Source organism: Colletotrichum truncatum (assembly GCF_014235925.2).
Source record: "Colletotrichum truncatum strain CMES1059 chromosome Unknown Contig_0006, whole genome shotgun sequence".
Taxonomy (NCBI): domain Eukaryota; kingdom Fungi; phylum Ascomycota; class Sordariomycetes; order Glomerellales; family Glomerellaceae; genus Colletotrichum; species Colletotrichum truncatum.
Genome location: NW_027222403.1, coordinates 3,951,810 through 3,966,266, shown reverse-complemented (window position 1 = coordinate 3,966,266; position 14,457 = coordinate 3,951,810). Strand labels below are relative to the sequence as shown.

At 47.7% G+C, this 14,457-nt stretch overlaps 4 protein-coding genes across 4 annotated transcripts; 3 read left to right on the top strand and 1 right to left on the bottom strand.

Annotated features, from left to right (window-relative positions):
- Positions 1-2,677: 2,677 nt before the first annotated feature.
- Positions 2,678-3,565, top strand: CTRU02_210375 (metallo-beta-lactamase superfamily protein; the record flags this gene model as incomplete). The annotated part of the gene is made up of 1 exon (XM_036733517.1): positions 2,678-3,565. One exon carries the CDS (start codon positions 2,678-2,680, stop codon positions 3,563-3,565), a length of 888 nt encoding a protein of 295 aa, XP_036574725.1.
- Positions 3,566-5,425: 1,860 nt separating this feature from the next.
- Positions 5,426-7,380, top strand: CTRU02_210374 (uncharacterized protein; the record flags this gene model as incomplete). The annotated part of the gene is made up of 3 exons (XM_070205435.1): positions 5,426-5,523; positions 5,591-6,338; positions 6,397-7,380. The coding sequence occupies 3 exons, from the start codon at positions 5,426-5,428 to the stop codon at positions 7,378-7,380; spliced, it is 1,830 nt and encodes a 609-aa protein (XP_070061083.1).
- A 1,188-nt stretch (positions 7,381-8,568) lies between these two features.
- CTRU02_210373 (carboxymuconolactone decarboxylase) lies at positions 8,569-9,055 on the bottom strand (the record flags this gene model as incomplete). The annotated part of the gene is made up of 2 exons (XM_036733519.1): positions 8,569-8,895; positions 8,963-9,055. The coding sequence occupies 2 exons, from the start codon at positions 9,053-9,055 to the stop codon at positions 8,569-8,571; spliced, it is 420 nt and encodes a 139-aa protein (XP_036574727.1).
- Positions 9,056-9,547: 492 nt separating this feature from the next.
- CTRU02_210372 (monooxygenase) lies at positions 9,548-11,601 on the top strand (the record flags this gene model as incomplete). The annotated part of the gene is made up of 5 exons (XM_036733520.1): positions 9,548-10,092; positions 10,164-10,321; positions 10,389-10,612; positions 10,701-11,106; positions 11,177-11,601. 5 exons carry the CDS (start codon positions 9,548-9,550, stop codon positions 11,599-11,601), a joined length of 1,758 nt encoding a protein of 585 aa, XP_036574728.1.
- Between the last annotated feature and the right edge of the window lie 2,856 nt (positions 11,602-14,457).

Sequence of the window (14,457 nt, the reverse complement as noted above, 5' to 3'; positions counted from 1 at the left end):
GGACATCGAAAATCATGGATCGGTTTTAATTTGTCATTTGCATTGCCAGAGACTTCGATACGACTCGGGAGCAATCTTTCCATTCCCAACCAGTGTCCGAAGATTTCCATCTATCATACGATCCGCGACATGAGAGAAAACGCTCGAGTTTGATCAAGAACTTTAATAACCCTAGTGCTGTATCCGTAGATAATCCCGTCGGTCTTGGTCATTGCGCTACACAATGGCAGTTAGGTTTCGATCACTGCCGCCAGGTCATTGGACATCATGATCCTGTGGCGTTGAGAGCATCCCTAGAACCTCCAGGGCATCACAGCTTCGGGTATCTGCTTCCGGGAGACTTCCATGCAATTGGAAGTTCGATCAGAGATTCCAACTCTCTTTCCCGCGCTGTCGACGCGGTTGGTGATGATGACAAGCCCGTGCTTTCCAATAATCTAACTCTGTTCTAGGTGCCTAACAATCGTAACAGCTCATTGAATGGTGCTCAATATTCCCAAGACACTGACACAGTGTCTCATGAAACGTTTGAAAAAGCGACTGCCCTAGATGTGCATGATAGTGTCAACGATGAGTGCTTCCAGCAAATCTCACAATCTATATCGACACTTGGCGAGATCAGCTTACTATCAGCTTGCTTTACCCGTTCAATGACTGTGTAGAAGACCGCCTTTTAGGTACTGAAAACCAGTCAGTTCTGCATCCCACACATTCATGGTGGGCTGATTTGAATTCTGCTACCCTTGAACCCTTTCCAGAGTTTTTCGGCGGCAAAAGTTTACCCTCTGGTTCCATCGCAGGTACCACGGGGGAGTCTGGTGGCATCATCTATCCTCCTCAACATAACCAAAAGTCAACTGAGCGCAAGCCAGGGAGCAGAGGCCGTTCTAGAATTTCTCGAATAGCAGCAAAGTCCAAGGCACTTAGAGCCAGTTGCTTGCTGACTTTGGAGTCTCACACATGCCCTGTCTGCGGGAGTTTCTCCGGTGACGTTGATAGCTTGAGGTTAGTTATGCCAGCAGATTGTCGATACGCGGAGATTAACTGTCAAAAGGGACCATTTGCGCTGTCACCTACGGCCTCACTGCTGCACCTCGGCGGGCTGCAATCGTCGTTTCAGCACACGCAGAGATCTTGAGCGACATCAGAGATCAGTCCACGAAAAGTTGATTCTTACGTGTACCATCTGCTCAGCTGTGTTTAAGGGCAATCGTAGCGATAACTTGTTGAGGCATATCAAGAACAGTCACCCCACAGAAGCTGTTTCACCGGTGGCTGAAGCTTCCTCCTTTGAGAGCCTACCTTCGTCAGCCTATGGGGAACTCATAAACGCGCTTTGAAGATACACATGAACCTGTTAGACATGTACAAAGCGTGCATGATTTTCAAGTAAGATTCTTCTGGCGTTGAAGAATCGCTCTATATCACACATCTTACCAGATCACTCCCCAGTAGAAAGTTAATAAAAAAAGAGATTGATGTTCTTGGGTAAGCACTTGGGTATTGTCACGAAAATAGTAGGAATGGATTTGATAGCCTGCAAAATGCGCTGGTTGTTCATAATCTTAAAGCTTAGAAACGAACCTTATCTAGTTGGCTGGCAGGATCTCGCCAGGACAGGCTGTCTCATCAGTATCAGTCAGTTATTCCAATGTCACTTACGAGACTTAGTTGCTACACAACTAAGTATACAGTAACTATAACGGAGCTAGGGAAATTTTGGCCACCCTAGAATCAGTTCCATGTGCTCATGACCCATTCGACCAATCGTGTATGGAGTGAAGCCAGACTTGGAGTTATTGTTCGACGTGCACATGCTCAGCCAAGCCCAATCCCTCCCTTATTTGGGCTTAGAGTCGCCAAAGTGCAAATCTTTTTGAACCACAACCTTCAGACCAAGGTTTTCATTTACCATTCCATTTCGATTGTCGCATCTTAGTTTTCACGCGTGTGTCAGGCCTGAAATATTTTCTACATTCTTTTCTCTTGTTTCTTTCGTTTCGTCCGCTCGTTGTCATTAGTTTCCCCCATAGTGACCATCATCGATAACAACGAGAAGGGGCCAGGACAAGGACCGGCACGAAAGGCTCAACAATAGTGACGATGAGGATATTAGTGTTAAAATCGCTGTTGACATGAGTGTCGAGGTCGGGCTCCGACATGATGTAGTTCCCGAAATTGCCAGCAGTTTATGGTGCTCTGCTCTTAGACCGCTCGGAGGGGCCATCGCCTTGCGCAGCCAGGTCGTTCACATATTCCTTCATCTCATGTTCCAGTCGAGCTGCATCCTGACTCCCATTGACGGGCGCGCCCTCCTCAGCCTTTGAATGGCAGCGTACTACAGCCACTTCTATTTTTGGTATTTATTAATCACTCCATGGGGGAGTGTGCCCTCGGCACTTAGACGGCACTCGAACCTAACAGGAAGTTCCCAATCGACCCACAGAGCCAAACGCGCTGCAAACTTGAGTCACTAATGCCGAACCGCCATTGCCAAGAGCCGAGCGCTTTGTCCACTCGACATTAAAGAAGGACATTCAAGTTGAGAAAAGTAGATACACACAAATAAGCATATGTATTCGACACATGAGTTCAAAAGAAAAAAGACCTGTGTCATCCTTCGTTAACCAACTTGGGCCCACGTTACCGTCAAAAGAAGTGTTGCCGAGCAAACAATATGGCCGAAGAACCAGCAATCATATTCATTTCGACTGGGACGGTGCAGATCCCGAAGCAGATGATGTCCCAGCCGGTAGGGGATTCCTGGGCTTTTCTGCGGCAGCTGCGATCCTTTAGGGACAATGAGTGGTCTGAAAAACTGCCAATCGGCGTGTTCGTTATCTCGCATCCCCAAGGACCCATCTTGTTTGACACTGGGGAGTCGACGCACTTCAACGATCCATCGTACCACCCATTCTGGGCACCAACTAAGAGAGTCTCCAAGGTCGAGATACGACCAGAGGAGTCCATCACTGCTCAGCTCTGGGCGCGGGGCATCGACCCGTGCAACATCCAGGCCATTGTGCTGAGCCATCTGCACGGCGACCACGCCGGCGGCCTCAAGGAGCTGAGGGATCAGAATCCCGACGTGCCGGTGTACGTGAGCGACAGCCACTGGAAAGCTTTTGGCAACCGGCCGCTGTTCGCCACGGCCAGCGGATGCGCACCGCAGCACTGGCCCAAGGACTTCAAGCCGGATATCCTGCAACCCGCCGCCCACGCCATTGGCCCGTGGGAGGCGTCCTACGCCATCACGTCAGACCGCACCGTGTTTGCGATCGACACACCTGGCCATGTGCCAGGTCATGTCTCTCTGGTCGTATACGGACGTGACCCGCACAAGGGGCCTACAACTTACTTTCTCACCGGCGACGCGACGTACTCTATTGACACCTTGAATGCCGAGGAGCCGGACGGTATCACGGGCGATCCGAAAACGGCTTTGCAGAGCATCAAGAAGATCAAGGAGTTTGCCAGGACAGTGGATCTCGTTGTTCTGCCAAGTCACGACCCAAACACAGAGAAGATGTTAAAGGAGCGAACTTTGTATCGACCAGGGCCGTAAGAATGTGAAATGATGTGATATAGGATCAAGTCAATCAATCAATGGATCACTTGAATCTGGGGATCGTATTCTAAGGACAGGCACGGAGAGAAACCTATGGACAGCTATGGTTGCCACTGGGATTGTTCATTCAAGCGAAGGACGCTGATGCATGCGCTGCTTGTTTCCATAGCAAATTGACAACGTCTACACTTTTTCATACGGCGATGCTGTTCGTAATACCAAAAATGTCTGTCGTAGGAGGTACATTCTTAAAACTTCTTTTTTATTTTGTGAGTAATTCTGTTCTTTTCCGCATTTAAATGCATACATCAGTATCAAGATTGTCCCATCATTCAGTCATTCATTTGTATTGTCTGTGAGTTGATCCCCAATTTCTAATCTCAGCAAGGGGGACATTGCTAATCATGTTCGTACAATCCATAGGGGTTTCTCTCGTCAATATTAGTAGCGATAGTCCTGCTGGTAGTCTTGTGGACCTCTTCAATTTCACAAAAAAATAATGATTGGGGTTGATGCTCATTGTGGTCGGGATTCGGTAGTCGGCACTTCGGTAGTCGGTAGTCGGCAGGGTGGTGACTCTTATAGGAATTCGCGTCCGAGCTGCTCAAAGCAGTTTCTCGCTGACAGCGCATTTGGGAACATTGGGGCTAACCATGAATGATCAGCATGGAGGCGAATGGCAACTAGGTGTAAATAAAATTCGTGGTCGATTCGCCTAAAGTCTCGGTGATTCTAGCTAAACATTGCTATTGAACCTACCCCTTGAGCCTCGGCACGAGAGCGGGGGTACTGAACCTGGTTCGAATGTCGTGAAAAATTCCCCTAGATGACTTCTGGATAATGAGACCCTATTTTCTGGCATTTTCCCTTTCTCTCTGGTATATCTGTTTGTGGTACATGAAAATTCCATGTCACAGCCACTTTTTTAAAGTGCAAGGGGCGTTCTGCGACAACTCCTGTAGTTTCTTTTGGTTTCCTGTTCCGTTGGGTTTGGAGACATCCAACTGAGGTGTTGAAAACAAATACTTAACTGAACAGTACAGAAACTACTACTTTTCTTTTTATCCTACATTTTTACCGTTTGAACACTTTCAATCATGAACTTCCGCTTAGAAGAATGTGTTCTCTGATTTTGAAATGTGACCACCATGTCATTTGACTTTCACAGAGCTAGTATCGCTGCGTTTGAACAAATGATGCGGGTACTGGGTAGTCATGGTCAGACCCATAAATTGCAGAAATGTTCTATTAACGATCACAAGGCGGATGATTATCGAACTTTGGTTTGCAAGAATACCCAATTAGGCTCTCTCTAACCCTTCGGCACGAAGTGTAAAGCACATCTAATATTAAAATTCGGCTTTTGAGTGTCAAATGTCGTCGATGATTCCACAACTACTGAAGGCCGCAATGAACATTCGCAGCGCCCCACTTTTCCCAGCGAGGCACCGTGGCTTGGGAGACCAAAAAGCGCTTTTACTCAATGCAGCACAGACACAGTAAACTGATGAACAAATTTCCCGGTGACAATCGGTTCCTTTGCTGCCCTTTTCCCCTCAACGGCGTGCTAGTTCCCGAGACTCTTTACAAGCTCTGTGGCGTCGTCGTCGTCAGAGCCTCGGCTCGGGATATCAATTCGCTCCGGGTCCCCGCTGGCTTTTTACTGCCTCTATTAAGTCTCCAGGACTACAGACGACTGCGTAGAGCCCGGTATCTACCTCTATTCCCCGCAAATCTACCTATGCTGCCAGCTTATATGGAGCGGCCGATCCAACCGCGTTCCAATCTTGTGTGCGTTGCGTGCCACGAACGAAAGGTTAGCCTGATTCTTCAATTCCCCCCGAGACTGTCCGGAGGATGACATCGGCTAATCACGGGCGGAAGGTAAAATGTAACCTGCAAGAAAGTCTAGACAGTGGCTGCAAGAACTGTCGTCGCTCAAGCCAAACCTGCATGTTAGTTCTGATTGTTCCTTTGTGCTGCTCGAGAGATTTTCCATTCACTTTCGTACATGTACTGAAGCCGCAAGGGGAGAAGACCTCGAGACCGGCTGCGGAAGCGCCGGAAGCCGCAGGGCCTGCAGTCCCCCCGGGTGCCGGAGCCGTCTTTTGTAGCCATCGCGCCAACTCTGGTCAAGCGGGCTGACAACGACAACGTGCAAAACAATGCACCGTACAAGCTGGACGAGCTGTCCCCACGGCCCGATGCTTTTATTTCACGCAGCGTCGTCATGTCGTACGACACCAATCGCGAAAACATCGGCCGCGAGGAGCTGCTCCACCCCCGGCCCACCGTCCGCGAGGCCGTGCTCAAAGTCACGCAGGCCGATGTGCTCCCCCGGCCGGCCCTGCGCCTGGCTCTTGTAGATGCCTTCTTCGAACACTTCTACCACTTTTGCCCCGTGATCGACGCTGCCGACCTGGCCGGGCCTGAGCCTTCACTACTACTGCAGCAGACGGTTTGCCTTGCAGGGAGTCTGATGAGGCACGACGGCGAGAGCGTCAATCTGACCATCTCCCTATACGAAAAGGTCAAGACGCTGATATTCCTCAACGTTGAGTCCAACAAACTGGCCCTGCTGAAAGCACTCTGCATTTTACCCTTCTACAGCGTTCTCCGGACCGACCAGGTTTCGCTCGACGGGCCGTGGCACTGGCTCGGCGTCGCCATCCGCACGATGATACAGATGGGTGTGCACAAGGATGCGACGACGTGCACCGACCCCGCCGCAACGATCGGCTGTCGCCGCCGCATATTCTGGTATCTTATTGTTCGTAAACCCCACACCCATCTTACGGTTTCGCATGTTACTGAGAGAATTGCAACAGCAAGCGGATAACATGAGCACTGTCTGCTGGGGACGTCCCTCCGCCCTTCCGCTCAGTGAGTGCAATGTCCAGCCAATAAACCTCAATGATTTCGAAATGCCGAATTTGCAGGCTACCGTCTTCGTTTACATGCAAAGGCTCGAGAGCATCACGAGAAATCTCGCGCAGCTGCATATGAGACAGGCAGTTGCACCAGCCGAGGACATTTCGGTCATCTCAGAAGCCCTCGCCGGCTGGGTACAGACCTTACCCAAAGAACTCCAGCTGTATGATCCCACTGGATCTCGGCAGCCATTTTACCGTCCAGCACTAGAGCTCATGATCATGTATTTTTCGCTCGTTGTTTTGCTTCAGATGTTGAACCCGGTTACGAGCCAGAGGCGGATATCAATCCCTTCCCTCGCTACCTCCTCGTGCATGGTCCGTCTGTATGAGGAGATTGAGTGCAGGGAGCACACGGCATATCTGCTCCCCATACATGGCATGATGTGCATGATAGCCGCTGTTCCCCTGATCTACTACCGTCCTCAAAATCGCGAATTAGAATCGCAACGTGTCGCAGAAATCGCGATAATCTGTTCCATATTGACCCGCTTACGTGACAGGTATGGCGGATCAGATCTCGTATTAAATAAAATCCAGCGTCTACAGCGTCTAGTCAACAACGAGAAAGAGTCTGAGCAGGGCCCTTGGTGCGGCAATGGAGACACAATGGAGGAGCCATCGCGGGACGCTCTTGATCGGGTCTACGAGCTGCTCCCGTTCCCTGCAAGCTTTTGCAGCGGCATGGAGCTGCTCAAGTGTCAGAAGAACAATTCCAACAACCAGTTGGGGCCCGGGGAATTCATATGCATGGACGACGATTTCGCAGATATGTCGTCCGAATTTGTCTTTCCATTAATGGATACCTTGGGGATGGATTTGTCCGCTTTCGACAGCATGCCAGATTCAAGTCAGATCGACTGCGACCCATACGAACAGTAGCGGCTGGGACAGGGGTGGGGGTTCTTTTTTTGGTTTCTGTTGTTTTTACCCGCTTCAACAAATTTGAGAATAAGTAGCCGCATCAATAGCTGCTTCAATCAAATCTAGGCATGGGCCTGGTTGGCTCTCGCCCAGCACGGATCTTCTGAGTTCATAAAGTGACGGGAGAAACTTGGCGTACCGCTGTCACACCGGTCCCTAGGCACTTTTCATTTAATGTGTTGGCTCCGTGGATGACAAGATTTTCTTCGAGGGCGAAAGGTTATGTCATGAAAATGAAGATATGCGCCAGTTTCTGTCATCAGCGACTAGATAATAAAGCTCCGGTTGTTGTGCTGTCACAAGTAGTCCGCACCACAACAGACGTGGCTTGGCGGAATATGTAATACAAAGCACCCAATTTACGGCCACTACTAAATATCAGATTCGCCAGCTAGTTGTTGCTTATGAAGATGGAGACCAGACAGTCTTGGAGAGAAGCTCGTTTCGCTCGGGTCTCGGCATTGAACTGTTCCTGTGTTTTAAGCCGTGTGCCGAAATCCACTGAATTTGACGTATCACACTTGTGCCCACCGCCTGAACTTGGAACTCGAACCAGGTCAAGCCTAATGTGCCGACATGGTCCCATGTGGAATACGAATAAGGATACCCCATATAATAGGTAGATACAACACCCGGTGCAGACATTCTGCGGATTCTCTTTGGCAATTATCTATAGTACTTTGCCGTCAGCTTCCGAACATGATATCACCCCTTTTTACACAAGCTGGATCTAAATTTGGGGACATAAGGGTATCCAAAATGATTAAGACGGAGCGAAGGGAAACAAAATTGTACAGTTTTTGAGTAGGACAGCATATTAGTTTTGCGCATAATGAAGGGAAGGCTGGCCTTGTTTCATGAGCAAACATTGACAATGCCATTTTGGAAACTATGTCCTACAATTCATGATTACAACGCGACTGCATAATACCTTATGCAAAAGTCATAAAGGAGCCTCTTGATTAACAACTCCTGCAGTTAGCTAGTGACACTCTGGACACAAAAGTAAGGACTCTAAGATAGATCTCAGGGCCGCTCCGCTATTTAGAGATGAATCAAAGTAGATACAACCGTCTCTCGCGCATCTTGCAATGAATTTATAACCTAAGTATTAGGATTTGTACAGCTAGTAATTCAGCTGCGTTTTTACGACAACTTTGCACTCTCAGTCATCTTCTCTGCCTTGTCCATCTGGTTGAATATGTCACTCGCAATCCCTAGCGCGTCCCTTCCGGCTGGTACTCCGCAGTAGATCATGGCATGCCGGCAAGCTTCTGTTATTTGCTCTCTGGAAATCCCATTGTGTAGCGCGGCCCGTATATGGATGCGCAGCTCTGGTGGCCGATTAAGAGCAATCAGTATCCCAATGTTCATCAGAGAGCGGTCTCTGAACGTCAACTCGGGACGCGCATAGCTCGAGAAGCAAACTTCGGCGATATAGGTGGAGCCGACATTACTGGGCAGATCGTCTCGCTGCGTAAACAAAGAAGATACCACTTGATCAATGAAAAGAACGTGATACTTCTGCGGTGAATCTTACCGAGTGCTGCCGAATCTCTTCGAACAGTTTTTCACCGAGAAATTGCTGCGACATTTGGGCGCCTAAAATGAACTTCTCCGATGGTTGAGACATGGTTAGAGGTAATTACAAGATGCAGCGGGCTTGAAGTGGGGAAATGTGGTTTGATAATCAATTTTTGAAGCAGAAACATGCAATAATGGATTTTCGGAAGTAAGCTAATCTCACTAAATCGTGTCCCTGCGTATTTGATGTGCATTGAGTTTATAATGCAACGACGGACAACCTCAAGTACGGTAAAGAACTCGGTAAACACTCAAATCCAAACCGAATGCCGACTGCCGACTGCCAGCATAGGTGATCGGGTTGCTACAACCTGCCGAAATCCGTCTAGAGGATTTCACATGGCACTGACGAACGGGGAAATTTAGAACACCGGCCTACTGGGTTCAATGACTACACATCAGTTCGCAACTGTAGAAGAAGACCAGCATCACATATAAGGATCTTCATACTCTCGTCAGCAGACGATAAGCACTCAAGGTAAGTTCAAGCACACTGGTTGCAGTTTCTACACATACACAAATCTCCTTTCCACAAACTATCATGGCTCGTTCCAGACTTAATCAAGTTGCAGAGCACTTGGGTGCTACAATAATCCCAAACTCGGACTCCACAAATGCAGCGCCTTATCAAATTTCTGAAGAGCCGCTCGGCACCACACGACGTCTCAGAATCTTGGGGATTGGGGCTGGCATGAGCAGCATGAACATGATCCGCACACTTAGATTGCATCTAAAGGACTACGAACATGTAGTTTATGAGAAGAACCCGGTGCTCGGCGGGACCTGGTATGAGAATCGATACCCAGGTTGCAAATGTGACGTCCCTTCGCATAACTATCAATTTTCTTGGCGACCCAATCACGAATGGAAGGGTTTCTTCTCTTCCGCTTCCGAAATTCAGGCTTACTTGCTTAAAGTGGCCGAAGAAGAGAACATGAATCGTGTTATCAAGACTGAGCATCAGATTGAACGCGCAGAATGGGACGAACACAAAGGGCAATGGAACGTCAAGGTACGGAACCTAAAATCAGGGGACGTATTTGATGATTATGCGCACTTTCTCCTTGATAGCTGTGGCATTCTAAAGTCAGTAACGCTTTCTGTCTTCCCTACCCATTTTATACATTGACTCTCCATGCTGATTCAAGATTGGCTAGCAACTGGAAATGGCCTACCATACCCGGATTACATAGCTTTAAGGGTGAACTCATTCACAGCGCAAATTGGCCTGAAACGTTCAATTACAAGGGCAAAACATTAGCATTAATCGGAAACGGTTCTTCAGGTGTCCAGATCTTGCCTGAACTTCAGAAAGGTTATTTCGTCTCTCCTCCGAGAATAATAACAGTTTAGCGTTAACCAAATTTTTTTACATGATATAGAAGCTCAGCATATAGTACATTTTGTACGTGACCCAACGTGGGTTGTACCCTCCCGCCTGCAATTGCTGGTGCAGGGATCGGGTGACAACATCATAGAGGAGGTGGAAATAGATGAAGATCAAGACTTTACTCCAGCGCAAGTCCAGAGGTTCAAGACAGATCCGGCTTTTTATAGGAAGTTTGTAAAGGCAGTTGAAGAAGTCGTTAACGGAAACTTTCCCTTGGTGAGTTCTCGTCATTACTCATGAATCCACAACCAGCGTGGAGAAATGCATCAGAGGATGAAAATCTAATCCTACCTCAACAAAAAAACAGACACTCAAGGATACTGAATTTGCTGCAATCCTACAGGAAAAAGCTAAGGAATACATGCGCGAGGCTCTGAATGGAGACAAACACCTTTGCGATGCAATAATTCCGAAATTTCCCCTGGGCTGCCGACGTCTCACACCTGCAATTAGTTATCTCGACTCACTCCAGAAGCCTAATGTGAGAGTCGTAACAGACCCCATAAAGGAAATTACGGCTGAAGGTCTTCTGCCAACAATGGGGGAAACCATCAAAGTGGACGCCATAGTGTGTGCCACTGGCTTTGATGTGTCGTTCTGTCCACGATTTCCAATCATTGGCCGCAACGGAAACCTACAGGACATATGGACTCACAATTTGCCGAAGTCATACATGTCTTGTGCAGTTCCCGACTTTCCAAACTATTTCAGTAAGTCAGCAACCAATCTCCATATACGCTGCTCCAAATGGCTGAAGCGCGACTAACTACTGGAAATCAGCTTTCCTTGGCCCCAGCGCTCCGATCGGACATGGGAGTGTGTTTACTATCACAGAGCACATTGCTAAGTACTTAACACGAATCATCAAAAAGTGCCAGATGGAAAAGATCAAGGCCGTCGTTCCAAGCCACAGTGCGGTTGATGAGTTGTTTGAGCACATGCAATCATTTATGTCGCGAACAGCGTGGAGCGGAAACTGCATCTCTTGGTTCAAAAATGGAACTCTTGATGGGCCTGTTATTGCTCTTCACCCAGGCAGCCGAATCCACTTTTTTCACATGCTCGAAACCTTCCGGGGCGAAGACTGGGAATACACGTATCTGAAACCGAAAAATAGATTCCAATATCTGGGAAATGGTTTCTCTACGAAGGAGAACAGTGGTGAGGACTCGACCTGGTACTTGGATCACCCTGATGAACTTTGAAGCAATGAGTCTATAGGTGTTCAATATTAGAAATAAATCCACGGTAACTAGAATGTATTGGTTTAAGACGGTAATTGATGTATCATGTGTAAGGGGTGTCGAATTACAATGCAATAAAACACAAAAAACTTGCTTTTTCAAGTTATCAGTTGTGCAATAAGACTGAAAGGTATTTGAAAGTCTCGACAGTAGAAGAATACACAGTTTCTCGAGGTATCCTGCATTTTCATTTGTGAGGACACTACAGAGCAAATCCAACTATGAGGATCACTGTTCAAGATATTCAAATACTGGCAAGCTCAGCTTTTGTAGCCGAGATGTCAATACTCAGTTTTCGGATCTATTCTAAGACCTATCCATCATCAACATGTTCCCTACAAGTTTCTTAACTCATCAGCAGAAGGATGTTCAAAACCTCTTAAGGTATTCTTGTATCTAATGCTAACCCTCGGGGCCGAGATATTGGGTAATATTGGCTTTTAGCCTCCGTTTACCCCTCTTCTATTCAAAAATTCGTTATGCTAATATAATCATACCTACCAGCTGTGGCTTTACCCACATGACGAGTGCAGAAAGGTTGTATGCATGGCATTGGCCTCGACTGTTCTACTCTATTTTGCCGAAGTCTTTTGACACAACATCTGATGCCGAACCGAGCGAATACCGGCAGAGCCACTAGCTTGCGACATGAGTAAGGACAGTTTACAACCGACTGCCGAGCCATAAAACTGAAGTTGACCCCAATATTTCCCCAGATTCCCCGGATTTCCCCAGATTAGCTCCCATTAAAATCGACACTAAGACTATCTGCCGTCCTCGGAAGAAGCTATGATATCTGCTTTCAACTACAGCTCATATAAGATCAAGCTTTTTGGTTATTTTTGTTGACTTTTCTATTATCATCATGCGTAACAGCCAAGATGTCAAAATTGACGAAAGCTCAATTTCTCCGACAGGACCGAGTTCAGCCCATATCAAACATGCAATTGAGAGTTCGACAAGCGTGGATGAGAAAAGGCTTATCCGGAAGATCGACGCACGCGTCTTACCATGGTTGTGCCTCACGTACGGGCTTTCCTTGATAGACCGTACAAAAATCGCAGCAGCTAAAATCTCTGGTCTGGAGCAGGACCTAGGAATCGCCACGAATAACGGCTATTCCGTGGCCCTGATGGTCTTCTTCATCCCCTACATCTTGGTTGAGCTCCCATCCAATGCGATCATCAGAAAACTTGGCACAAGGTTCTACCTGAGTGGCATGATCTTTGCCTGGGGTGTAGTTGCTATGTGTTTCGGCTTTGTGCAGACGTATGGTCAACTAGTTGCCCTTCGCGTCTTGCTAGGAATATTTGAAGGTGGTTTCAATGTAAAGTATCCAACCGCCGTTTGCCTCATGGTAAGTTACTAATTCGTGCATAAGCCTGCATGCATCTTCGTCATATCGTGTTGGTACAAGCGCTATGAAGTTCAATCGAGGCTATCCATCTGGTTTGTTTCCGGATCCGTAATCGCTGGCTTCACCGGGATCTTTTCATACGCCCTAAGTTTGATGGAAGGCCAAGGCGGACTCCGGGGTTGGCGGTGGATTTTTATTATTCCCGGAGCTATCACGGCTGCCCTCGCCTTGCCTATTTTTTATTTCGTGGCCAACTTTCCAGAGAAGTCATCGTGGCTTTCCTCGGAGGAACAGGAACTTGTTCGGACGCGCCTAACCCAAGACTGTGTTGACGACTCTGCGACTTCTGGATTAGAAACTACTTACGGGGGGTTCATCGCCGCAGTCACGGACTGGAAAGTTTACGCCATGGCTTTTTTGCTGATGTTACCCACTGCTGGATCCTACTCGTTTGCATTCTTCACCCCGTCAATATTGTCCTCGTTGGGATTCAACACTGCGCTTAGCCAGCTACTAACTACACCGCCGTACATATTCTCTGCGTTTGTATCAGTTGGCTCAGGCATCCTTGCCGATAAATTCAAGAGACGCAGTCCCTTTATCATCGGATTTTCTTCACTCGTGATAATTGGTCTTGCGCTCGTTGGGTGGGGCAACACTACCGGAGCACGTCTGGTAGGGCTGTTCCTTGCGGTCACTGGCAATAACTGCGCGATACCATCGGCTTTGGCCTTTTTATCGAATAACATTGGCCAGCCCGAGAAGCGGCAATTTGCAGTAGCTGTTCAAACAGTGTTTGGCGGTATTGGCGGCATTATCGGGTCACTTGTTTTCCGGCAGGAAGACTATCCGGGCTATCGGCCAGGAATGTACGCGAGCTTCGGCTGCATGGGTTTGAATATCGCGGTAACATGCATGCTGGCCTGCTACTTTACAAAGGAAAACATTAAAGCTGACAAGGAAGGAATCGCTATTGAGAACATCCCAGGATTTCGGTTTACGATCTGAAGAAGAAATCAATCCCTGCACAATAAAGACGGATGAACATTTGACCATTCCCTACGCCCCGAAGGGAGTCATGACTTTTGAACCGATAAACGCCCTCGCGGACAACTATATATTCAATAAACACTCCTTACCTAACTCTGCTATGATTCCGATACTCTAGAGATTAATGAGTTTTGAAAACACCTGCCATCCTGTTGTGATATAACGGCCTTTACCAGGTATAGAGCTTAAAAATGTTACGCATTTCTTTGAAAGGATTGTAGTAAAATTATATGACTACCATTCAAGCTGGTGTTTTGGCCCTGAAAGAAGAGTTTCAACGGTTCAATACCAAAAGAAGGCAACTGCCTGGCAGTACCAGGGTATTTTATTGAATCAATCACATGTAAAGACAGCGTAACATCCTGGCAAGGTATCGTGACGCAACTCCACTGACTATTGAGAGGAAGAAG